This window comes from Ahaetulla prasina, chromosome 3 (assembly GCF_028640845.1).
Source record: "Ahaetulla prasina isolate Xishuangbanna chromosome 3, ASM2864084v1, whole genome shotgun sequence".
Classification (NCBI taxonomy): domain Eukaryota; kingdom Metazoa; phylum Chordata; class Lepidosauria; order Squamata; family Colubridae; genus Ahaetulla; species Ahaetulla prasina.
Window position 1 is genome coordinate 58,039,567 of NC_080541.1, and position 27,743 is coordinate 58,067,309.

Sequence of the window (27,743 nt, forward strand, 5' to 3'; positions counted from 1 at the left end):
GCATGCTGGGTTGGCATTTAGAAATACTGATCTAGATCTTACAATCTTGACTGGAAAGCAAGTTCATGAATAGCAACATGAAAGCCATTAATATGCCCCAAACTTGAGGGACAGCATACAGCACGGGTGACAAAAGTCAATCGTGTCACGTGATCTATCATGAAGTTTTTGCCTTTGCAGAGGGTGGGTGTGGCCTGCACATAACTGATCTGGCACGCAAGCCTCCAGCTTGACGATATCCTACCACCTTCTTACCATCTAGATCTAGGGATCAAAACCACCAGCATTTAATTTTTTAAGATCCAATTACAATGTCATCCAGCAGACACTTATCAAAATAATGGTTCTAAAAGATAGTATAGTTCAGCTACCATCAACAGTTAGACACAGTATCTTATAACCAAAGAACTGTGTTCTTTATACTGAATTTCTTTGCATCAGCATTACCTACTTCAGCAGTTAACCAGGATAGTAGACAGAAGTTATTCTTCCAGAAGTTGAATTGAAATATACACTGAATTAAGTTTATAAAAGAAGCCACAACATTCTGTGAATTAAGTAGGTCGTAATTGGTCCTTCAGCATTGAGATGCTTACATTAGGGTGAAAAGTTGAATGCTTATTGTTAACAGCTCATTTCACATAAACACAAGGCTAAACTAGAATACTAGAAATATTTTCCTCCAACAAAATATTTTTTAAACAGATTTACCTGAATACTTGACATAAGTGATAGGTTTACTACGCCTGAATTTCATGGAGTTCTATCAAGCAACTGCACAATTTGCCTAATGGGAAGAATATCTGTCCTCTTCAATATGCCACTTTTTTTTAAACTATAGAACATTAGGATCAGAATCCCAATGTTAACCAATTTACCAATTTGCTTTTTCATTTCAAATCAGCATTGTGCCTGATTTTTTAAAAAAAGCCTGACCCAGAATGATCAAAACTAAGTATTAATTGCAGTTCTGCTATCGACATCATTTGGAGGCACTCCATTAGAACAGATTATATGAGAATCATAACCTAACTGTAATGTAGTCCTTGTTGATTTTCTATATACAAAGCTTGTTAGCAAACAAACAGCAATTGCCTTTGCCAGCTTTTCAGTAAAAGAATTGAGTTCCTGCTTGCATGTAACTTGAGATTAAAACATTCAGTTATATTAAAGAAATCTCTTTTATAGCACACACATGAATATATATTTTCTACTTTTCCACATCTTAAGGATTTCAGAAGAATGTTTGTTTTGTCTGCAGAATTTTAGACAATTATGTAATTAAAAGATTTATTGTTCATCAAATTAAACTGCCCTATCAATTATTACATTCAGGAACAATAGCCATTGTTTTAAATAAGCCATTTTCAAATTAGCTAGTTTTCACTGTCATTGGATAAGCTTTCAGAAAGGTCATTCAGCCCAGCTTTGGTCAATGCAGTAATCAAATTTTCCATAGTAGCGTGGATTCCTTCTTGATCTTGCCAGGTAACAAGCAACTGCTTAGCTCTCATCTTCAGATCTTCACTATCTGATTCAATTTGCCTTATATCAGAGTCTTTCATTTCCAAGTATGGAGCCAGGACTTTCCAATATTCACCAAGTCTGTTAGCAAATAATTCTATTTGTTCTCCTGTTACAAGCTTATCCCGCTGAACTTCTGGACCTAAAACAAAAATGAGCAAGATTTAGACAATGCTGTTCAATAACTGGGCAGTAAACTAAGCTGTTCCTTGAACCTGACCATTTTTCACTGGAAGTTCAAGATAGTAGCGAAAGTTTATCTGAGCATGATGTAAATGGTGAAGTTTTATCTACTGTATTTTTCACACTATAAGACGCTCCGGACCATAAGACGCACCAAGCTTTTCGGGAGGAAAACAAGAAAAAAAATCTGCCTCCTAGCAATTTGCCTCCTTGCAGCAAACAGCCTGGTCAGTTTCAGCACAGCCTGATTTAGCACGAGTGGCTGATTGGTGGTTGGATTGGCCTCCGGGAATACTGCCAATCAACTGTACCAGGCTGCAGGGAACATCGCTGCCCATTGCCATCTCTGTGCACCCCGTTTTCAGCCTCCGTGCATCCCGTTTTCAGGCTGTTCTAGATGGTGGGGATTGCTGCCACTGATCACCTGGAATGGGCCAAAAACAGGATACACAGAGGCCAAAAACAGGACAAGCGGAGGCCAAAAATGGGGCGCACAGGGGCGGTGATAGGTGATAATGATGGGCGGTGGCAGCGGCAATCCCTGCAACCTGGAACAGCTGATTGGCAGTATTCTGGGAAGCCGATCCAACTGCCAATCAGCTGCTCATGCTAAATCAGGCTGTGCTAAAGCTGACCAGGCTGTTTGCTGTTTTGCTGCAAGGAGGCAAATTGCTGGGAGGCAGAGGCCAAAGGGTGGAGGCCAGTGGGACTTTGGCAACATTCGCTCTATAAGACACACAGACATTTCCACCCACTTTTTTTTGGGAGGGAAGTGCATCTTATTGACCGAAAAATATGGTACATTCTAATGCATATAAAATGTTTTCTGAAAACATGCTTAAGAAATATCTGACTCTTAAATCTACTGCAGGAAAACAAAGATATTAACAATTAGTTTATTTTTATTTATTACATTTAGGAACTTCCCAGCTCTCTCACAATATTAATTAAATTAATTAATTAAATTAATTAACTAATACTGCTAAACTATATTTCAAGATAATACAAAAATATATCCAATTTTTAGCAAACACATTGTCAGTAATTTGAAAATAAGTTGTCTATATGAACACTGAAGTGTTTTCCCCAAATATATAATGTATTAAGATATTTCAACAACAAAAAACCGACAAAAAGGGTAGTGGGGAATTGGCCCTTGGCTTGCTTAGGACTTATCAGAGAAGTCATTTCTAAAATACATGCTACTGATAAGGGACCGTACTGAAAATCAAACCTAATTAACTCTATTCAAAAGTAAGAGGGCCTGAGATGCAGAGGATAAAAATTTCAGTTGGACTAAGCTAGAGAATATGGCTATTCAAATTAGTAATAAGAAAATACAGAGCGCCAAAATTTAAAAGCGCAATAGAGCAAAAGTGTAGCTAAGCTACTGAAGAAAATTTGAATAAGAAAACATTAATAAAATATTAATTACATTTATACACTCACTAAAAACTGAACATAAATTGAATATATAATAATAACATGTGAAACAGGGAAGGAAGGACTCATGCAAATGAATTTCAGCAGTAGGAATACATGGCTTAAAAACAACATATGATAAAGATAATAGATACCCAGTTTCTCAGACTGGGAAGGAGAAAGAAATTGAAAGTTTGAAGCTGTTGCTATGATATTTGTTCTATATCATGATGAGCCATAACTTTTTATTTTATTACTGATTCCTTAAAATGGAAATTAATTTTCAAAGATGATGCAACTGTTTTAAAGGAATGCCATTTTTAAAAAGTAATAAAAAAAGAAATTACAGGTAGACCTCAACATATGATCATCTGTTTAACTCTCATTTGAAATTACAACCATGCCAAAAAAATTAGTTAAGACCAGCCCTCATACTTCTGACATCATAACTTCCCCACAGTCACATTATCAAAATTCAGGTGTTGGCAACTGGCATATATTTATGATGGTTGAAGCATCCTAGAGTCATGGGATAGCCATTTGTGACTTTCCAGGGGGCTTTCAACAAGCAAAACCAATGGGATCAACCATTTTTGCTTAATGATCCTGCGATTCACTCAACAACAGCAGCAAGAGGGTTGTAAAATCAAACACAACTCAATGACTGCATTGCTTAGTGATGGAGGTTCTAGTTCCATCTGTGGTCATAAGTTGAGGACTACCTCTGTATTAAATCTGAAAAGTGTTTCAAAGAAGAAAGTATTATGAATATTTGAGAATGTGCCATGGATTATCCAAAAGTAATTGCTAGATAAAATGTCAATCAGAGAGGCCCTCTTCTAAAGAAGCTATGAAGGTGCAGCACAGCACATATCTTTTCTGCTTCTAAAATACATAAATGTGGGACTCTTTATTTTGAACTGCAATTCAGAGCATAAATAGGAACTTGGTGAGAATGTTCTGTTCACACACTCCTTTTTTTTCCAATGGGTGTCAGGCGAAGCACAAAAATCCGGGCTTACTTTCATTGTTTTCTTTTAACAAAGCATCGTTGTCTTCCTCATCTTCATCCTCGCCTGTTTTAATTTCTTCAGAAGGAGGCTATAATGAGAGAATTGAGTATCACTGTATGTGTTTAGTCAAAAAAACGTTGCATGATGGTCTCTTGACCACATGAAAGGAAGTTTTGAAAACATTTGGAAATTACCGTACATTTAGGATTTTTGTTTTCACAGAGAGTAAGGCTCTTAAAGACATTACAAATAGAGAATAACTGGATAAAGAATAAAAAACAAATCCCTTTTCAAGCTAGTTTCAATTGCATTCTGTAACTCAAATACAATCTTTATTGTACAAAATTGCTAGGATGATAGAAATAAGACTGCAATAAAAACATTTAAAATATTCCTTAATACTTACAGGTAATACAAATAAACTTGCTACAACTCATTCAAAACTTCATTGTCAAGACTTCCCATTTCCTACCCCCACCCCCTTTCCCCTTTCTACTTTATACATTCACCTTGGACAAGTGAATGTCCAAATGACCTTTTCATGAAAGAACAAGAAATGGGGGAGGAGGGGCAAACTTTCAGTGAAGTACAATATATAATCTTAAAAGATTATCACCATTATCCAAAGAAAAAGATAAATAAAACTACTTACTTTGTACTCTTTCTGCAGAGCTCTCTATTCACAAACAAAACTTTACAATTATATGGAAAATGAATGAGATTGTAGGCAAAAAAAAACCTATCACAAAACATGGTCCCAATATTCTTGTTACTTCTTTAAGTGTCAGATGAATAATTGATGAAAAGAGGCATCCAGCACTAAATTTGGGTCATTTATAAGATTTGGAATAGGATAGATTTGGTGGGGAGTGATGAAGTAGAGGAGAAAAAGTAAAGGGTAAAGGAACTCCCTAAAGCAGTGGTCCCCAACCTTTCTAACACCAGAGACCGGTTTTGTGGATGACAATTTTTCCACGGACTGGGGACGGAATGGTTTCATGCGCAAGCTAGATCTCGCGCATGCACAGCTGAAGTTTTGCTCACTCGCCCATGCTTGCCCAGCCTAATTCCCAAAAGGCCATGGACCAGTACCTGTCCATGCCCCAGATGTTGGAGACCCCTGTCCTAAAATACTTCATTTTCTAAGTCACATCAAAATGCAGAAGCCTTCATGTAGACTTTCCCTTAATATAAATTTTCCTCTTGTGTTCTTCTAAGATAGCTAGTATGTTAAAATATATATTTCATACATCAGATGAATAGCAAAGTTGAGCAGTGTTAAGTTGAAATAGATAGCAGAACTTAAATAGAATATGCTTTGTTGACTTTCTTAATCATGGTCACTACACTATTCTGAATTTATTAAATCTACTATGAACTTTTATATGATTAATTACAGAATGAGAGTGGGATATATCTGAATCTGGAAGTTAAGCCACTGTATTCAGTGGAATTTATTTCTGAGTGGATAGATTTACAGCAACAATTCATGTTAGGAAATTAAATATTCAGTAACAAAAAGAGAGGTACTGTACTATGTCGGTTCAACACACTCTACTTAGAAAGTTTCTTAGAACTGTTTTTCTTCTACTTTAAAAGCATACACAAAAAATAAAAATAGTAGAAAATTTTTTACATGACATCATAGCTATTGTTATATATTTATATTTTAATTATTTAAATTACAATACATTCATTGTATGCATAGAATCTTCAAAACAATTATATTCTTTAGACAATATTACTTACAGGTAATTCTTTAGCTAATTTGATGACCATATTTTCAAGGTATTCCGGTAAACTTTTAAACTGTTGATTGGTTGGCTGAAAAAAGTGAGGACTTCTTCTTGCTAATAGTCTTAATGCTCTCCAGCCATAGTTAGAATTATTCACAACCCTATGTTACAAATTCAGAATTAGACTATTTGATAATTAGAAAAAAAGTATTTTATTACATCAAAATACAGGTACTTACGACCACAATTAAGCCCAAAATATCTGTTGCTAAGTGAGACATTTGTTAAATGAACTTTGCCGATCTTTTGTAAGTGAATCATAGCAGTTATTGAGTTAGTTACATGGTTACTAAGTGAATCTGGCTTCCCTATTGACTTTGCTTGTCAGAAGGTCGTAAAAGGTGATCACATGACCCCAGGACATTGCAAGCATCATAAATAAGAGTCAGTTGTCAAGCATCTGAATTTTGATCACATGACCATGGGGATGCTGCAATGATCGTAAATGTGAAAAAGGTCATAAGTCAGTTTTTTCAGTGCCATTGAAACTTCAAGTGGTCACTAAATGAAGTGCTCTGAGTCAAGGACTACCTGTATGTTTTGAATATATGCCTGAACAAGCAAAATTATGAAAAAAATGATTTGTGCAACATACTTAAATTCTTTATCAACCATGTTTTCAGGATCTGCCTGTTCTATAGCTTCTTCAAAAAACTCTTCCAATGTTGGCATATATTCTCTAGAAAATAAAGGCAAAGTAAGTGCTTTATTTGGAAGGAAGAAGTATTTATTAAAACTATTACCCTCTCTCTAAAATAACAATAAAACTCTTAGTTTTTCTACTTCAACTTCTTTATGTTTAGAGTGAGAAATCCTTTGCATGAGCAATTCAATAAGTTCAATTCAATAAAGCAATTCAATATTGAGATTATTCCTCTTACACTATGTACCCTATCGTAAGGCACATACATTCATTTGAAAAAACATTTCATTCAGATTAAATTATCAAACGATAGCAGAATTAATTACATTAGAGTAAAATTAGTTGGAGAACCAATCCAATTTCCAGGCAGCCTCGTTACTGGACAGAAGCTATGTACAACACTATTCTCTGCCAGGAGATCAGAGGGGAAATGTCTCTTTGCCTCTTCCTAGACAGAGAAAAGCAATGCATGCAACAAAATCATGAACAATCACTTCCTGCCTCATCCTATATAGACTTCTTGCCAGCTGCAATTGGAATCTAATCCTTGCTGGGCTTGGGCCTTCCTCTACCTTTTCCTAAAAGAGAAAGTTACAGGACAGCTGAAGTGTAATGATAAATGCAGGTATATCAAATGTTGACACTAACAAAAACAATTCAAATTACACAGAAGGAATTTGAGAAGGATGTGCAAATGCCTTGCATAAGAATCTGTCGGCTAGAGGTACCCTACCTTTAATCCAGCAAGTCATGAAACGTGATATAAAGATTGCAACAAAAAAAAACCCACACTTATTGATAGATTGAATTATCATTTGTCTATTTTCACATAGGTACCAGGCTACAACCAGGAAATCATGACTTTCTTAACGGATCCCACAGGGTTGTTTTGGGAAAAATAGGAGCAGGAAGGAGTATTGATTATGCTTACCACCTTGAATTATTTATAAGTACAATAAAACCAAGATATAAATAAATATGCTATAGGCTTCCAGTGACATCACCGCTCCTGCTGGGTGCTCTAACAGGGCACTCCGCGTTAGAAGATTGTAAAAGTCAGTGAAACAGTATAAATCACTGTTCACTGACCTTAGCATACCCTTTGGGCAAAAGAGGGTTATGCAGAGCTGTGGAAAAGTGGTAGATCTAGACAGAGGGTTTGCTCTTAAGAGCGAATTTTCCTGGATTTATGATCCCACCGAATTCCACTACCTCCAACTTCAAACGCGCTCCTGTTTTTTTTTCAGGAAAAAGGAGTAGGAGAGTCGCTTCTGCTCAAAAGGACTTATTAAATTGATTGATTTTCTAAGCAGACGGGAATTTCACAAGCGTTCGATCTTTGATGTAGAATCAACACGGCAAGTACCGACTCCCTTTTTGAAACCTGAAACCTTTCTTTGTCTCTGATTAATTGACTTTTAAAATGGCGTCTGAAAGTGAAAGTAAAAATTTTTAGTACAACAAAGTAGCGTTATTTGTGGATTGTTACAAACGGAGTTCTCTTATACTGAATGGAGTAAAGGGAAGTTGTTATTAAATTCCTGATCTTTTTGAAGACAGAATGGCAGCTAAACCTTTAAAGCCTTCTGGAAGAAGGGGATCTGAACCAAGTCTTGAGGATATATTGAAAGAACAATTAAAACTTTCTGAAGATAGGCAAAAAGAGATGATGGAGAATTTTAATGCAAAAATAAGAGAAGATATTCTCATGGCAGTTCAAGGACTGAGTAAAAAAATTGGAAGAGGAAATGCAACAGATCTCTCAGTCAAATAAGCATTTAGAAGATAAAATGCAAGGTGTTCAGAAAAAAGTGGATCAAAATGAAGATCAGGTTGTGATATTACAATATAAACTTATGGAAGGAGCTCTTAGAATTCGTGGTATGCAAGAACAGCGAGGAGAAGACTTAAGAAAAATTATATCAGAAGCATTGGCTGAATTTATTGAAGTGGAACCCCAAGAGGTAGCTTACCAAATTGATAAAATATATAGAGTTAATTCCTGGATCGCAAGACAGAGAAAGCTTCCTCGGGACATTGTGGTTTATTTTGTGAAAAGGACTATGAGAAATCAGATTTTGCAAGTTTCATATCAGACAACTTTAAAAATTGGAGAACAGGAGCTGAAGGTGTTGAAAGAGATTCCTTCCAAGATGTTAAGAGATAGGAAGGAATTTGTTTTTTTTACACAAGAACTTAAAAAACATCAGATTCAATTCAGATGGGAGGTGCCAGTTGGACTGACAGTATTTTATCAAGGAAGGAGATACAGAATTGACACTGTTTTAAAGGCAAAGGATTTTCTTTCTACAGTTTTGAAAGTTGAAACAGAAGTGATAGACAAACTTCAAGAGATTCAAGAAGGCGTGGTGATCCAAGAGCCTTTATTGCTGCCAGCATTAGAGGAACCACAAGAGCAAAGGGTGACAAGAGGAGCTCTTAAGCGTAAAGAAGAGCAACAGTCTCAAAGTAAAAGTCAGGACCCCAGTATGGAATTTGGCTGAGATGGCTAAAATCTTAGCTTTCTTAAAAGACAATACGCAGGAAAGATATTTAATTGAATGGAAAAAATGGATTGATTATATACAAAACAGATATCAGATTAAGAAATATCAGATTGCCTTTGAATAATTAGAAAGTTATTTTATTTAATGGGGAGGGGGTTGGGAGATGAAAAGCTTTGGATGAGGTTAATTGGATTGGAAGGGAAAATTTTATTCTATGTTTGGTTTATGTATAACAATACCTTGATCCCACAGGGTTGTTTTGGGGAAAATAGGAGCAGGAAGGAGTATTGATTATGCTTACCACCTTGAATTATTTATAAGTACAATAAAACCAAGATATAAATAAATATGCTATGTCTTGCATTGTATTATGTATTTTCCCCCAAGAATCAACCTTTGTTGATATATAAATAACCCAGCCACCATGAAAAATATATATGGGAACTAATTTATCAATTTGTTTTAAAAAATCGAATAATTACATATGACTAACTCTTGACAGAATCCAAAAGATTAAGAGAGAATATCCTTCACATAATATTCAGTACTTCATCCATGGGAAAGGGAGATAAAATTGCAATTATCCCATCTTGATAGTTATCCAAGTGCCATTCAAATGCCACACCCAATAAAAAGGGGAGAAAAGCACAAAATAAAAAATTAAACTGTTTAAATTGTTTCCTTCAATTGTGGTACAAGGAAATATCTATTTTTAGGAGGATCCCCAATTTACAAATCAGTTTTGAGGAGCCGTAACATGATTAGTAAAAACATCTGCCAGTGCCAGAGATCTATAGCATTAATGTCCCTAGAATATTAGTTTAGGAAGCACCAGTGTTACAAGAACTACAGCTACTCACCGACTCTCAGATTTACACGCTTCCATGTTATCAGGGCATAAATTCCAGAGGCGAGTTAATTCTTCGCTATAAACCAAAACACATAGCATAGCATATTACTATTTCTTATATTTTGTGATTCATATGCCAATTATTTCTGAAAACAACTACTCTTCAACAAAGATGTTATGTAATGCAAGGTCCGTGGTTAACAAAGCCCCCCTGATTTCAGATCTAATTCAGGAGGGGACCACGGACATTATGGGCATTACGGAAACCTGGTTGGGCACTGAAGGGGGGGTTCCCCTAGTAGAGATGTGCCCACCAGGTTTCCGAGCATTCCATCAGCCGAGGGCCCAAAGTAGGTGTGGCGGGGTGGCAGTTATTATTGAGAGTCTGGAACCGAGGGAGACCACTGTGCCTCAGATAGCTGGAATCCCTCTATGTGAGGTGGGGTCGTAGGACTCAGGTGGGCTTGTTGATCACGTACCTAGCTCCTTGCTGCGTGACAACAGCCCTGCCCGAGCTGTTGGAGTTGCTGGCTGGGTTGAAACCCCTAGACTGTTGGTCATGGGGGATTTCAATCTGCCATCAACTGGCGCGGCATCCTCAACTGCTCGGGAGTTCATGGCTTCCATGACGGCCATGGACCTGACTCAATTAGTTGATGGCCCTACCCACATCGGGGGAGGCACCCTAGACTTGATTTTAATCTCTGGCCAGTGGTTGAATGATCTGATTTTAAATGATTTAGTTGTCGAACCTTTGTCATGGTCAGATCATTTTCTCCTTCGTCTGGACTTTCAGACTGCTACCCACCACTGCAGGGAGATGGAACCAATACATTGGTTCCGTCCCAGGCGCCTGATGGACCCGGAGAGGTTCCTGACAGAGCTTGGGCCGTTTCCCGAGAATCTGGCCCGCGGCACAACTGAAGAGCTAGTCGCGGCCTGGGAACAGGCCGCGGCTGGAGCTTTGGACCGTGTCGTGCCTTTGCGGCCTCTGACCCGGCGTCGGTCTCAACCAGCTCCTTGGTTTTCCGAGGAGCTGAGGGAGATGAAACGCCGGAGAAGACGCCTAGAGAGTGCCTGGAGATCCAGCCGTTCTGAGTCTGACCGGACACTAGTTAGGTCCTATAGTAGGACCTACCTAGTGGCATTGAGGTATGCGAAGCGTTCCTACGTTTCCTCCCTCATTGCGTCGGCAGATAACCGCCCGGCCGCCCTGTTTCGGGTGACCCACTCTCTCCTTCAACAGGAGGGGCGGGAGGACCCATTACAAGGGTGTGCCGAGGAGTTTAACGGTTATCTATACGATAAAATCGTTCAGCTTCGGGACGGATTGGATCAAAATTGGGTAGATCCAGGCGAGAGTTTCAAGACCCGTCTTGTTGAGACCGTTTGGGATAGTTTTGACCCTGTGACTCCCGAGGACATGGACAGGTTGCTGGGAAGGCTGAATGCCACCACATGTTTGCTGGACCCATGCCCCTCCTGGTTGGTGCTGGCCACACAGGAGGTGACATGAGGCTGGCTCCGGGGGATTACAAATGTTTCTTTGCGGGAGGGGGTCTTTCCCGCTGCCCTGAAAGAGGCGGTGGTGAGACCTCTCCTCAAGAAGCCTTCCCTGGACCCAGCTGTTTTAGGAAATTATCGTCCAGTCTCCATCTTCGCTTTACGGCGAAGGTTGTAGAGAGTGCGGTGGCATGTCAGCTACCCCAGTACCTGGATAAAACTGTCTATCTAGACCCGTTCCAGTGCGGCTTTCGGCCCGGATACAGTACGGAGACGGCTTTGGTCGCGTTGGTGGATGATCTCTGGAGGGCCAGGGATAAGGGTTAGTCCTCTGCCCTGGTCCTATTAGACCTCTCAGCGGCTTTCGATACCATCGACCATGGTATCCTGCTGCGCCGGTTGGAGGGTTTGGGAGTGGGGGGCACCGTTTATCGGTGGTTCTCCTCCTACCTCTCTGACCGGACGCAGACGGTGTTGACAGTGGGGCAGAGATCGACTCCAAGACGCCTCATGTATGGGGTGCCGCAGGGATCGATTCTCTCGCCTCTCCTGTTCAACATCTATATGAAGCCGCTGGGTGAGATCATCAGTGGTTTTGGGGTGAGATACCAACTGTACGCTGATGACATGCAGCTGTACTTTTCCACCCCAGGCCACCCCAATGAAGCTATCGAAGTACTGTCCTGGTGTTTGGAAGCCATACAGGTCTGGATGGGGAGGAACAGGCTCAAGCTTAATCCCTCCAAGACGGAGTAGCTGTGGATGCCGGCACCCCGGTACAGTCAGCTGCAGTTGCGGCTGTCTGTTGGGGGCGAGTCATTGGCCCCGATGGAAAGGGTGCGCAACTTGGGCGTGCTCCTGGATGGGCGGTTGTCTTTCGAAGACCATTTGATGACCGTATCCATGAGACCTTTTTATCAGGTTTGCCTGATCCGCCAGTTGCGTCCCTTCCTGGACCGGGATGCCTTATGCAAGGTCACTCATGCTCTCGTTACCTCTCGCCTGGACTATTGCAATGTTCTCTACATGGGGCTCCCCTTAAAGAGCACCCGGAGACTCCAGTTAGTCCAGAATGCGGCTGCGCGGGTTATTGAGGGAGCAGTTCGGAGCTCCCATGTAACACCTATCCTGCGCAGACTGCACTGGCTGCCTGTTGTCTTCCGGGTGCGCTTCAAGGTGTTGGTTACTACCTTTAAAGCGCTCCATGGCTTAGGACCGGGATACTTACGGGACCGTCTACTGCCATCGTCTATCTCCCAACGACCGGTGCGTTCTCACAGAGAGGGACTCCTTAGGGTGCCGTCAGCCAAGCAATGTCGACTGGCGGCCCCCAGGGGGAGGGCCTTCTCTGTGGGGGCTCCTACCCTGTGGAACGAACTTCCCCCGGGACTTCGACAATTACCTGACCTCAGGACCTTTCGCCGCGAACTTAAAACTTATTTATTCCATCTTGCTGGACTGGCTTGAATTTTTAAAATTTTAAATCGATTTTATGGGTTTTAAATTTTTGTAAATTTTATAGGGAGATATTTTATTTCAATGTGGCCATTCGAATAAGTTTTTTAAGGGTTGTTTTTAGTATTGTATGTGTAGCTTGTGTATTTTATTCTGGCTGTGCACTGCCCTGAGTCCTTCGGGAGAAGGGCAGTATACAAATTAAAATATTATTATTATTACTATTAAAAGGCAAAGGCATATTTATGTGTTTGTGTGCACAGATACGAGAGATTTTATATCACTAACATTAGCATCATGAACGTATTACAACTTTCTATATAACAACTAGCTTAGCACAGACAATGCTCTCACGTTTCTAAAATAAGATATGATTTAACAAGCAATTCTAATATTGGTAAAATAAAAATAAATCTGTGTGAGATTTATTTTTATCTTATTTGTACATTTCTATCCCAATTATCATTAAAAGTAATCAAAAACAGATACAATTTATTTTAAGCAGTACTTCTAGCCTCGCAATGTCACTTTGTATCATTTAATTTACAATACAAAAGTAGAAATAAATCAATACAGGACTGAACATACTTTCCCATTAGAATTTTTTTGTTAGGTCCTTTCCCTAAGAAATCTTCAGGAGCTAGCCTCTTTCGCACAAAAGGTCTCACTGACTTGGAATCACTCTGTCTATAAAACAAGAAGATCTTGGAGTTAAGAACTATCATAAGTGTAGGGTTTATGCAGGTGGTCCTCGAGATATGACTGTAATGGAGTCTGCAGGCCATTAAGCGAAACGGGGTGATTCATGGGTGGAAGAGGCCCTTGGAGGCCTAGTGTAGGCCCAGTCTTCAAAGCCCCATGCTTTGCTTCCCGCCCCTTGAGACCCTGCAGGTTTTAGGCCTGAATCCCACCCCACCAGGTCCCACACCATCCTCTTCACAAGGCTGTGTGGCAGCCTCGCAGAAGCAGCTATCATTTTGGCACGCAACCCATGAATGTGCCAAAATGGCTGCCACTTGTGCATTTTTATATAGATTTTGTCACGGAACTGTGGGCACCTTGAAAATGACAGCTGCTTCTGGAAGGCTGTTGCACAGTCCAAGGATACATAGTATGTCATCCTTTCCCATCATGAGGTATGGAGATCTTCAAAAGTTAAGAGTGTAATGGATGATGGGCGTGTGGTGAGTAGGCCCAAGGCCTGCGGGTCAAGAAGCAGCTAAGGGGGAAGGGGCCATAGAGCCATTACAGATAATCTTTGACTTACACAATTGCGATCAGAATTTTCTTTGCTAGCATGTTAAGTGATTTTATAACCTTTCTTGCCACAGCTGTTAAGCAAATCCAGCTTCTCCCATTGACTTTGCTTGTCAGAAGCTTGGGAAAGCAGGCACAGAATATGTATAGGAATAGGGAATTCTGGATAGGAGGTGTGCAAGAACAGGAAAGCTAGGGAAAGAAGGTGTAGGGTGTGAGCAAGAGCAGGGAGGCCTGGGAAGGAAGGCCCTGGTAGCCAACTACATGTATATGAGCAGAGGAAGGCTAGGGAAAGAGGGTGTGAAGTGTAAGAGCAGGGATACCTGGGAAGGATGACATTGGGGGACACATGTGAGTTAGTGAAGGGGGGAAGAACAGCACTGGTGGGTGTGTATTACTGAGCAAAGGGGGGAAGAAAAGTAAAATGCAAGAGAGCAAAGTGCAGGAGGAAAGCGCATGGTGTGTGCGAACAAAAGAGGAAAGGAGGGCGTGATGTGTACAAGTGAGTGAAGAAGGTCTAGGATGGGTGCAGGAGATTTACCCAAGTGACTTGTGACCTCCCCTGCCAGCTTTCCCATTGACTGCGCTTGAGGGAAGCTAGCAGGGACTGCCGGCAAATAGCAGTCAAGTGAGCATGGGATGTGTTGTGTCTGCCCCCCCCCTGAGCTGGGCCCCCTGCCAGAAAGTGACTCGGAAAGTGAGGGGGAAGGGCCATCAGGACTTACCTCTGGAGCACCGGCTTCCCTGGCTCAGCTCCAGGAGCCAGAGGCAGGCCAGATGGAGGAGATAACGAGGCCTCCGTCCCCTGACCCTTTCCCCCCAGGCCACGCCTCCAGACCCGGCTGAAGGCAATCAGGCCTGGCTGGACCCTAGGTTTCGTAGGCAGGAGAGGCGGGAACAACAGAAGAAGGGGTGGGGCAGGCCTAGGAAGTGCTGAGTCATGGAGCCACACCCCACAGGATATAAAAGCAACAAGGACTGCTATACCACTTCGTGGCGAGCAAATCAACTGCTTAGAGGGAGAGACCTAGAGCTGAAGTACTGTTTGTTCCTGGTTTCCTGGTTGACTCATCGGCATCAAGAGAGATAACAGAGACACTTGGCAGACACTCGCTAGTTTGCTGCCAGAGCTGATAGTTGCCAGCTAATTAAGTCATCGCTCGTGTCTCCCGGACTGAGGAGGGGGACAGAACAGGATGCTTAGAACTGGTTGTTAAGTGTGAACAGATTGCTAAGGACCCAAATGGCAATCAAGTGACTGCAGGGGTGCTGAAACAGCCATAACTTGGGGCACCAGTCATAAATGCTTTCCTCCAGCACTATCATAGCTTAGAATAAAACCAAACGAATGGTCATAACTCAAAAACTACCTGCAATTTTGATTAAAAAGAAATGTTTATATACACAACCTTTCTTTCACAAAGCTTGGACAGCCCTCATTTTTCCATGAATTCCAATTTTCTTCTGTGTTTAATATATGCTGTAAAAACAAAAGTAATATCAGTAAGAAAAAGGAATTTTTAAAAGCAGAAAATGAGTTAGCAAAAAAGATAGCTTTTCTATCTTGCTGAACAATAGAAGTGCTCCACTAAATGTAGAATAAATGTTAAAACCATTAAATATATAAAGATGTTTTACAAATTCAGAATTAAAAAAGAACCCAGTGGGAGAACTGAATTCAAGAATCTCAAAAGCATGAATTTATTTTTAAATGGTTACTATGAGTAGGAGATCTGGTGCCAAACAAACCAGATTTACTTTAGAGGAACTATTACAATTGATGGTGCTTATCTAAAGTCTGACAGCCAGTCTGGTGTAACAGCTAAGGCTTCAGGTTAGAAACTGGAAACCATGAGTTTTAATCCCACCTTAGGCACAAAGCCAGACTTTCTCTCAGTCCTAGGAAAGAGGCAATGGCAAATCACTTCTGAAAAACCAATGCCAAGAAAGCTGCAGGGACTTGTTTAGGCAGTCTCTGAGAATTGAACATAATTGAACAGAAGAAAGAAAAACCTAAATTTAATTGAAATTTTGAACAAAGCACTTACCTCTACCATTTTGGAGAACCTTTTTCCATCAGGTGGGTTTTCTGATAGAAGCTGTAATTAGAAAAGCCACAAAAATCAAAAGCTGCAGCAGAGCAGCTAAAAATATGATGTTCAGCAATACAGCTGGAATATAAAATGGAATGTGTTCAAAATAAAATGTATGAAAAATTTATTCCTAAAAAGCACTATTGTAAAATTAAATGCACAAGATGATTAATTAATCTGACCTGGTAAACTTGTTTTGTGGTAGCTTCAATCCACAGGGACTGTTCATCAGTCAGAATAAAGTTTGAACTAGGAAATAAGACACATATAAGTCAAAACACGCACTGTGCATTTGATCCAGATTTTTCTTAAGCAGCAGCAGCAGCAACAGCATCAATTGAGCAGAGTTCCATACAAATACCTTCATGAAGGAATTAGCAAGAAATTTCACTAATTTATTTACTGTATCACACCACGCAACACTCTAAATAGTTTTAAGAGGTGTGGATGAGGCAGGAATCAATGAAATTTGCTGCCTTCCTGCTATTGATACAGGACTGAAGTCTTATCTGTAGGAGGCATTTTGCTAAATCTACTGAGAATTAGTTTTAGAAAAAAAAAGATTGTATACCAGTAGCTTCCGTTTCTCTCTGAAAACGCAAAAAATATGATGCTTGATGCAACCAAAACTAAGAAAATACCAACCTAACTGGTTTTAATGGAACATATTTATTAAATATTTAATTTTAGGCTGAAGATGTATGCTGTTTTTCAGATTCTCCCAGTTCTTAAAGCGAAATAAATAATCCTTACTTTAAAATGACATTCTATATGAGGCTTGTTCACTCCAATCTTTTTCCAGCACCAGAACTTTTATTACAGTAATTTAACTGCTAAATTTGTTAGACTCCTAAGGCTGGAAGGGATCTTGGAGGTCTTCTAGTCCAACACCCCCCCCCACCCCCGCTCAAGGCAGGATACCAGGGATGGGCAATTTACTTTCCCAAGGGGTCACATGAGAAACTGGGATTGTGGCAGAAAGTAGAACTGCAGGGAAGTTTATATTTTTTTTTACAACTAGTTATCTCTCACTTGCATTCAGTTACACTTTTAATTTACTACATTAATTTACATCTTATTTCTGTGTCCACACCAAGAACATCAATGACCTGAATAAGCAAGATCACATTCAGAGAATAGAATAATAAGCAGACAGCCCAGGTGTCAAATGTATACAGATTTCTATAAAAGAAATGCAAATATGTATTTCAAAAACATAGTAAGAAGTATTGCAAAATCTAAAAAATTAAAATATAGTAATTAGTGGATACTTTCTAACGTACAGAATTTAGAAGCAGATTCATACAATCAGACAATGTTAGAAGTGAGTTGGATCACATAAAGAAGTAAACAAGTTTAATTAAATGTATTTAAAAGACTTTACTAGCTTACCTTTTAAACTTTACCTGCCCCTTTAAATACTGAAATAATATTAAATACTGCAACAGTATATGGCGGCGAAAATTGCTGTCACTCAACTGTAAATCCATTAACTATTAAAGAGAGAAAGAGAGAGATAAACATATAGACATTCTTCAGTTTTCTGTTTTTAATAATACAAAAGTAAGTAAAATGAAATTAATGGGACAAGTACAATTAAAATGAACGAAACCACACAAGAAGTTTGCTGCAGTGTACTGGTTTTTGGAATCAATATTAAGTGCGTATATAAAATATTAAATTTAAGTATGAAACTTAGATTTTAAAAAATGAACTTTTCCTATCTTAATTTTAAAAGAATAATCAAATGTGAAAAGTCTCTAACTGATTCTTAAAGGCCACAGTTGTACTTGTGTTAAGAAGCTCACTTCATTAATCTTATTTGTAAAAAAAAAGTTACATTATTTCTTGGAAAGGAAATAACCTTAGCTAAGTACACATTGCTAAATACCTGGGTGGGGCAAGCAAAACTCCAGGGACACACCTGGCCATCACATTTATCAATAATCTTAATCCCAATCACGTACTAATCTTGTAGCTAATGGGTCAAGTAGTTTTTGAAAAAAAAAATTTCACGCTTTACCCAAAATGACAACTTCTTTCCAGGATGGCTTCTGCTTTGCAATATTAAATCCAATCAAAATACAGGGGTTCCTTTCTTAACAATCACTTCTTCAGCAACAGTTCACACATACAATGGTACTTATAACCACTCCTCATATCTATGGCTATTGCAGCATCCCTGCGTTCATTTGATTGCGATCCACACACTCAGTGACCAGCTCGCAACTGCAACATCCCACAGTCTCATGATTGCCATTCTTCCAGCCACCAGCTTTCCTGCCAGATTCCCACAAGCAAAGTCAATGGGAAACCTGCAGGTTGCAAATGATGACCACGCAATGTTGCACTTAAATGTTGTGGGATTTGCTTAATGATGGCAACTGTTAAGTACTGGAATGTTGTTTCTAAGCGGCACAATCATATGATGTTTTGCTTGACAATCACATTGTTAAGCAACAGAAATTCCTGCCCTATGACTGTTAAATGAAGGCTACTTTGCACTTCCTTTAGCATTTTTATTTCTTCATTGCTAGTTTAGAACTAATCAGTTCTACACCAAATGTCGCTGCAGATTCTCAGTCATCCAGGTCACGGTTGTCCCAAAGGTACTTTTTTCAAGAGGCACCTGGACTTTCTGTTTTTTCTTTGAAGACATTCTCAGCCAAGAAGCTTCTTCAGCTCTGACTGGGTGGTGGGAAATGGAAGGAAAATGGAAGAAATCCTTCCATTTCCCAACACCCATTCTTTGGGTTCTACACCACCAGTAATTTATCTTTCACCCATCTACTCTGTGGAAGCAGAAAAGCCCAGAGTTCCAAATGTCTGCTCCAGAGGTGGGTTTCAGCAGGTTCTGACCAGTTCTGGAGAACCAGTAGCGGAAATTTTGAGTAGTTCAGAGAACCGGTAGTAAAAATTCTGACTGGCCCCGTTCCCATCTATTCTCTGCCTCCCAAATCCCAGCTGATCGGGAGGAAATGGAGATTTTGCAGTAACCTTCCCCTGCCACGCCCACCAAGCCACACCCACCAAGCCAAACCACACCCACAGAAACGGTAGTAAAAAAAATTGAAACCCACCACTGGTCTGCTCTTTTCCTTCAGCATTTCCTGAGAAACCCAGAGAGACTACTAGCCAAGAGAAATAACAAAACCCTGATAGGTGCAGGGAGTTCAGTGATAAGACAATTAGATAATAATCCATCAATATTTTCTTGCCAACTGAAGAACTAATACAATGGTAAAGATTAAGATAAAATTCCTCTTGCAGTAAAATCTACTTTTAGGGACAGAAAAATATACCTTTTCACTTGTAAGAAATTTTGCAAAATAAACATGCTCTCCTCCAGTTTTCAGCTCTTCTAATTTTTTTCTTGATGCCTGAGTGTCATCCAACTTGTAGCTCTCAAAGACAGTTAATACTTCTTCTGAGTACTTTTAAAATAGATCACATAAAATGCAACAATCAAATTATAGCCTCAGAACAGAAGTGAGATTTGATGAGATGAAAACGATGCTGGTCTACTCTTTTATTTCCATTACCCACTGTCCAAGAATGCATTTTATATACAAGTACATTAACAAATGACTTCCAGTAAAAGAAGGTTAGAGAGCCATTACAGATAAAATCCCCTCAAATAAATTGTCATTTGCACTGTGTTGTCTACAACTCTTAATTAATGTTCCTTCAATGTATTCTAAAATGTTTATTCATAGGCACTGTATTAAGGCATGAAAGCTGTTGGGTGACTTTGGGCCAATTCCCTTCTTATAGCCCAACTCACATCAAATGGTTGTTGTAGGGAAAATAGGGGGCAGGAGTACTGGGTATGTTCAACTTTCCGAGTTATAAAAAAGTGGCTTAAAATAACAATAATTCTTTTGCTTGGAATTTCAGAAGTAATACTTATTTATATACCCACAAATGGAAATGAAATATAATAGCACAATACCTTAAGAAATATTTTCCATGAGACCTTTTCATAGCACTGCACAGGATTTCTGAAGTAATCTTGAAGTGACCAAAATTTTCTGTACAAATTATAATCTATTGGAATGGAACTGACAAAAAACGTATTTACAATATATTCACTCATAAATATCTCCAGCTATTATTGAAAATAAATTTGGTACATTTATTATTTAAATACATATATACATACATTTGCTGTCCTATAAACACAGAAATGAGAACTTGTTCAATGGATAAACATCTTTCGATCTCAATAAATATGGTCATGACCAATAATTTCCTCTATTTAATACGATTTCACTAGACTTTCATAAAAAAGATAATCTACAGCAAATGTAAAAGTTATAGGCAATCTTTTTACCAGATATAATTCCAATAGATTTCATACTTTTTCTTTTATTTCACAAATGGGACTTTAAATTTATCTCTCCTTACCAACTTGTAGGAGCTTCATCATCTCCCATTTCACCTTCTTCCACTTCCATTCCTTCCTCTCTTTCCTCCGCATGCTAAAGTCACAGAATTAATTTAACATTAATTTCCATTCCATCTACATGAGTAAAACTGTTCTACTCATTCAAAACATTTTGTGCAGTTACTGATAGAGGAACAAGCAAATTATATTATATTTATTTAAAATTGGAAAATATAAATAATCAGTAATCTGCTGAAAGATTTCAGTGGTCGCTCAAACAGAACAGAACAGACCATGAGTATTTTATACTGAAATTGATTTCACAAATTGGGAAGTTCTTTTTTCACTTCTGCATCTCCACCAAAATTTGTTCCTTAAGCAACTGACATAATTCATGATTTTGGTACAATATAAATTAAATAATAGTCTGCAATGCTCCCTTATGTCTAAGATCACCTCATGCTCCTTCTTTTGAGAGAATTACAGTCTGCATATTATATCTACATTTTCCAAGTTTTCCATATTGTGTAGATAACAGAGAATAATAACCTTCTGTCCAAGGGTGCTGTCTTGCTCACTGGTATTAAAAACTGTGATATTTTCCAAATTAAATTGACTTTGCAAATTAAGCCCTGTAGAAGGAAAAATCTGATCAGGCAAAATAATCTGAAATGATATTTGCATAATTTTCTGAGCTGTTTATAATCATACAATATTTCAATTTTTTAAAAATGCAGACAGTGGTATTTAAGAAAATTTGGAAAAAACATCCTGAATATAGCAAATTACGGACATAAAATGATATTGTAAAGTTAGGACCAAATTGGGTTTGAAATATATGTAATGAATTAATCTGTTCATTGTATCACTGTTCATGCTATCAGTTAAAAAAGAAACTTACCTGACTTTTCTGAAAGAGGAAATAACCTGGCCAAGAAGAGCTGAATTCTTCCACAAAATACTGTATTTTGTGATTTTGACAGTCTTCTTAAAAGATCTTAATGATATCAAAGAAAAATGTATTTAAGTTTCTAGCATTTTAAAAATGTTACAGGGATAGACTCTGGTATCAAACAGACAGCAGTAAATATTTTCCACTAATACAATCATGCATTTTCGTTAATCTCCTGATTTTTTATTTATTTTCCACATAGAAAGAACTGAACTATCTGGAGTAATCTTTGAGTAAATATTCTAAAGATGATGGTGTTACTAAGTTGCATATGTACACAATTCTATATCCTTTTCAGATAGATATATTATTGTTCAAATAAAAATGCAGATATGTCAAGCAAAAAGTGCTAAATAAACCCATACAGTCCTCAATTTATGACAATTGAGCCCAAAATTTATGTTGCTAAGTGATAAATTTGTTAAGTGAGTTTTGTTCCCTTTTATGATCTTTTTTGATACATTTGTTAAGTGAATCACTGCAGTTGTTAAGTTAATAACACCATTATTAAGTGAATCTGGCTTCCCCATTGACTTTGCAAATTAAGCCCTGTAGAAGGAAAAATCTGATCAGGCAAAATAATCTGAAATGATATTTGCATAATTTTCTGAGCTGTTTATAATCATACAATATTTCAATTTTTTAAAAATGCAGACAGTGGTATTTAAGAAAATTTGGAAAAAACATCCTGAATATAGCAAATTACGGACATAAAATGATATTATAAAGTTAGGACCAAATTGGGTTTGAAATATATGTGATGGATTAATCTGTTCATTGTATTGCTGTTCATGCTGTCACTTAAAAAAGAAACATACCTGACTTTTCTGAAAGAGGAAATAACCTGGCCAAGAAGAGTTGAATTCTTCCACAAAACACTGTATTTTGTGATTTAGACAGTCTTCTTAAAAGATCTTAATGATATCAAAGAAAAATGTATTTAAGTTTCCAACATTTTTAAAATGTTACAGGATAGACTCTGGTATCAAACAGACAGCAGTAAATATTTTCCACTAATACAATCATGCATTTTCGTTAATCTCCTGATTTTTTATTTATTTTCCACATAGAAAGAACTGAACTATCTGGAGTAATCTTTGAGTAAATATTCTAAAGATGATGGTGTTACTAAGTTGCATATGTACACAATTCTATATCCTTTTCAGATAGATATATTATTGTTCAAATAAAAATGCAGATATGTCAAGCAAAAAGTGCTAAATAAACCCATACAGTCCTCAATTTATGACAATTGAGCCCAAAATTTATGTTGCTAAGTGATAAATTTGTTAAGTGAGTTTTGTTCCCTTTTATGATCTTTTTTGATACATTTGTTAAGTGAATCACTGCAGTTGTTAAGTTAATAACACCGTTATTAAGTGAATCTGGCTTCCCCATTGACTTTGCTTGTTAGAAGATTGCAAAAGGTCCACCTGACCCTGGAAAATTGCAACCATCATAAATATGAGTCAGTTGCCAAGCATATGAATTTTGATCACATGACCATGGGGATACTGCAACGGTTGTAAGTGTGAAAACTGGTTATAAATCACTTTTTTCAGTGACATTGTAACTTTGAATGGTCACTAAATGAACTATTACAAATCAAGGACTACCTGTAATGTTTCATTACAGAATTATATTGTCAGATCTTGATCAACAACAATAGGACATGAATAGAGTTTTAACAAGCAGCACTGAAAATTACACTGAAGGCTGCATCTTCACTGGCAGTGCTAGGAAAAAGGCTACTCACCATTGCACATTCTCAGTAAATAATTCTTTCCCGCAGAGTAAAATGTGTTCTAAAAATAACATATAATTCAACATGATATAATTAGTTGATATTTAAAAAACAGGATGCAATTAATTACATTAGAAAGATAATCGGAGTAGGATTATGAATAGTCTCTCATGCTATAAAATATATATTTCAAGCAAACATGGAAGAATATGTTTATATTTATTAAATATTTACAATAGGCCTTTGTAGTTACAGTTCAGCAAAAACACTTCATACAAACCACAGAACAAAATATATCTAAACATTCAGTTTCAAATTAAACTGTAATTTCAAAGCAACATAAAAATAAAATGCATTAAGTTTTTTCTAAATAAGAATAAAGCAATTTATTTTTATTGATAATTATTTTTTAATAACATACAGACAGAGCAGGAGTTTATTTATTTATTTATTTATTTATTGCATTTGTATACCGCCCTTCTCCCGAAGGACTCAGGGTGGTTAACAGCCAATTAAAAGATACAATAAATATACAATAAAAGCAAAACTAAGAATTTATATAAATAGTGGCCAAGTTGACATACATCACACTGAGGTTATTCCAATGTTTTGCATCGTGGGCCATAAATAATTAGCTGAATAATTAGTTGAAAAACAGTGAATCAAATAATGTTCTTTTGATCAATCACCAAATCATATATTTACATATAAATGGTATGAATGATTATAAAATAAGTCCAACCTGAACCTCACAGAACAAATGTATTCCAACACAGTTAAAAAGACTTTAAAATAGTCTTATGCCAACTATGCATTTTTCTTTTTTAATCTTTTTTTTAACAGATTAACAGAGTTGGAAGGGACCTTATAGGTCATCTAGTCCAACCGCCCGCTTAAGCAGGAGACCCTATACCAATGATGGCTAACCTTTTTGCCATTGCTTGCCAGGAGGGGAGGTGGGGAGAGGTCATGCGCCGGTGTGCCCAGACCCATAATTCTATGTTCCCCGCCTCCGCAAGCGCAACCCCCCTCCCCCCTCCTGGCCCAGTAGGCCCATTTTTCTCTTTCACCTGGTTCCAGGGCCTTTCTAGGAGTCTGGGGGGGTGGTACTTGACAAAGTACCACAATGAGTTACAAGTATGTTTTAATCCATGAACCAAAAAATCTTGTTATATTTTTAACCACAATTTTGAGAAATCATCATAGTCCACTTACAACTATCTAAGAACTTCTCTAAGTTATTTGCTAGTAAAATATACAATACTAATGAAAGTCACTCTAAACAACCATTCTGGTTAAACATCCAAAAAATGTTGGATTTAGGAATGGTATTAAAGCTGTGCAACCAGTGCAGTCACAAGTAATCTCTCGCCAGTGGACTTAATAAAACTTATGAACGTTCCCAATTTTTATTTAATTTTTTTCAGAATCCCACCCAGTGCTCAAAAATGCTTGGTTCTTAAGTATTTGCACTTCTTTTCTGCAATTGACAAATGACACGATTAAATACTTAATCATTTAACACAGGGTGAGCAATCTGTATTATTCAAAACAGCATATCTGTTTTACATAATTCTTGTATGCTAACTAAATTATTCACCTATTACTAGGTGAATCTATTACAAAAATGAACTTTTAAAACTTAACAAATTCCATGATACTTACCGATTTCCATGTGGTAACGTTTTTTTCCACAAAGGTGAAAATTCTGTCACACTGATCCAAAGGAAGGCAATCCAAAACATCTCCCAGAAGCACAAAAGGGGTTGATGCAGTACAAATACCTTCATGGGAGAGAATCCGTTTATATCTCTGCCAGAATGATTTCTCTTTATAAAAAGTAATAATGGGCAATTTTTCAAGAATCTTGCTAGTTACCAATAATAATACAGAATTTGATTTTCATTATTTATTATAAACTGCCTTTAAAAATATTGTAAAAGTAGGCTTTGATTTATAATTATTCAAAAACGTCATCAGAAAAACACAACAAAGAATGTTCTTTTGGCTGTGAAAATATTTACAGACCCCTCACATCCTGGACATAAACTGTTTCAACTCCTACCCTCAAAATAAAGCTATAGAGCACTGCACACCAGAACAACTAGACACAAAAACAGTTTTTCCCCAAACGCCATCACTTTGCTAAACAAATAATTTGCTAAACAAATAATTTCCTCAACACTGTCAAACTATTTACTAAATCTGCACTATTAATCTTCTCATCGTTCCCATCACCCATATCCTTCCACTTATGACTGATATAAATCGGTATGACTGTAACTTTGTTGCTTGTATCCTTATGGTTTATATTAATATTGTTTCCTGATTGCTTATTTGTACCCTATGACTATCATTAAGTGTTGTACCTTATGATTCTTGATGAAGGTATCTTTTCTTTTATGTACGCTGAGAGCATATGCAGCAAGACAAATTCCTTGTGTCACACTTGGCCAATCACACTTGGCCAATAAAAAAATCTATTCTATTCTATTCTATTCTATTCTATTCTATTCTATTCTATTCTATTCTATTCTATTCTATTCTATTCTATTCTATTCATCACTCTTTCAAAATTACAGTGTTGAAAAAATGGATTTTATGACCCATACTCAAAGTTATGGCCACTATAGGACTCCTGTGGCCATGTGATCAAAATTGCTCACATAGGTGAGATGCTTAGTAGCCTACCTTCACTTACATCTACTGGCACTACAACTCCTACCTATTCCCTCCCATCTATACCCTTTTGGCTGTCCTGCACAGTGGCACTCATCAGCAGCAGCATCAGGGCTGTGGCTGAAGTTGAAGCAGTAGGGAGCCTTTAGCAGTTTTGGCCAGCTGCCAACAGTCCCAGGATTCTACTTTAGCGCCAGTGCTGCCACTGCAACTGTGAAAAGGTGCCTTAAGGTGCTTGTCAATGGCAGCGCTGGGTCTGGGTCTGAAGTAGAGGCCTGGGGCCTTCAGCATTGCACAAAGCTCTCAGTTTGCTGAAGGCCCCAGGCCTCTACTTCAGACCCAGACCCAGTGCTGCCATTGACAAGTGCAGGGCTGTCCAAAGGGCATAGATTGGGATGGAAATAGGCAGGTGACTTACTTCAGTCATTAAGTGCTGTTGGGGTGGGTGGGGCAGTTGTGGCTTTGCTCTACATTACAGAACCCTACAGCACCACACTTGCATGCAGTGTGTGCCAGGCCTCCAAGGGCTTCCCTCACTCCCCTGCAACATCCCACAGGCCTTCTTTGAGGCTCCCTTTAACAACCCATGATTCTTGGTTAATAATGACAGCTAGCAATGCCAGGATTGTGGTCACTAAATGGTGTGTTCACGTAGCATCTTGCTTTATGACCACACTGCTTAATGATTGAAATTCCATTCCCAATTGTGGTTGTAAATCATCCTTATAAGTCATTCTTATAGCTAAGTAAAGCTATAGTAAAGCTAATGAATATTGCACTGATTGTAGCTGCAGCCATAGAGTAGCTTTAGCTTGCTATTTTAAGACAAGTTATAAAGACATTGTTTATAATCTGCAGAATTAGAAAAAATATTTTCTAAAATGTTAAAGTAGCCTAAATGTTAAAGTCCATGGCTAATGCTACTGTATTGCAGTTGCAATCTGAACTGTGTTCATTAGATTATAATTTTATTTAATAGAAACAATTAACCTGTAATCCTAGATTCAACAAATTCATACAAACCCAGGTGTTAATTTACACTCTGGATTGTTAAAAGCCAATGTAGGAAAATATAGATTTTAAATATTCCACCATGCTAGCAGTGGCTACCTCAACTTCTCAAAAAAAATATTATTTTATATTATTTGTACATATTGATGTGTAAATGGTGTGATATCTGAGTTTCATACATTTCAATAAAAATAACATATTATTACACACAATTATTACATTTCATTTTCATTTTTTCAGATTGTTTCCCATCCTTGAAATTCTACTAATACACGTTTACATTAAAATATATTCTTCCATTATCTAATCACCTGTTATTTAATTCTAGCACTTCACTATTAAGCCATATTTTATACATATTTAACTTCCACAATACATAAAGTAATTAACCATTATAAAGTTCTAATATTAATGCACATTATTGAAATATTTTCATGAAATATCTTTTGCTTCACTTTCTCTTTTTCCTTTATCCATTTTCTCTTGCCCATAACCCAATATTTAGTCTTTTTTTTTCTTTTTGGGTTGCCTCCCATATTCTTCTTTTAATTCTTTTATTTCATCTACATTTAAGTCTATTTTTTGGCTATATATACTAGCGTTTTCTCCCCTCTCTACCTTTCCCCACTGCCTAGTTTTGAAGCTGTCTGTTCCAGCCCCTGTCTCTTTTCTCTAGCTATCTTCCTGTTTCTCCATTCCCTTTTTAAATCTTTTAAAATATTTT

The 27,743-nt window shown here is 37.8% G+C and overlaps 1 protein-coding gene across 5 annotated transcripts in view; it reads right to left on the reverse strand.

Annotated features, from left to right (window-relative positions):
- Positions 1-942: 942 nt before the first annotated feature.
- Positions 943-27,743, reverse strand: part of THOC1 (THO complex subunit 1) — a 32,541-nt gene continuing 5,740 nt past the window's right edge. The window contains exons 5-21 of one of the 5 annotated variants that reach the window (XM_058175540.1): positions 24,995-25,113; positions 23,342-23,390; positions 22,404-22,499; positions 21,183-21,265; positions 20,654-20,727; positions 20,199-20,307; positions 19,549-19,680; positions 17,639-17,739; positions 16,429-16,495; positions 16,202-16,252; positions 15,563-15,633; positions 13,485-13,583; positions 9,949-10,014; positions 6,534-6,617; positions 5,892-6,039; positions 4,152-4,230; positions 943-1,666 (exon numbers count right to left, since the gene is read on the reverse strand). In XM_058175540.1, coding sequence (XP_058031523.1) covers positions 1,377-1,666; positions 4,152-4,230; positions 5,892-6,039; positions 6,534-6,617; positions 9,949-10,014; positions 13,485-13,583; positions 15,563-15,633; positions 16,202-16,252; positions 16,429-16,495; positions 17,639-17,739; positions 19,549-19,680; positions 20,199-20,307; positions 20,654-20,727; positions 21,183-21,265; positions 22,404-22,499; positions 23,342-23,390; positions 24,995-25,113 — 1,718 coding nt within the window. In that variant the 3' untranslated portion in view covers positions 943-1,376. Of the gene's footprint in view, positions 1,667-4,151; positions 4,231-5,891; positions 6,040-6,533; positions 6,618-9,948; positions 10,015-13,484; positions 13,584-15,562; positions 15,634-16,201; positions 16,253-16,428; positions 16,496-17,638; positions 17,740-19,548; positions 19,681-20,198; positions 20,308-20,653; positions 20,728-21,182; positions 21,266-21,534; positions 21,631-22,403; positions 22,500-23,341; positions 23,391-24,994; positions 25,159-27,743 lie in introns of all 5 variants that reach the window. The other 4 variants (XM_058175536.1, XM_058175537.1, XM_058175539.1 and 1 more) reach the window with 4 other exon arrangements.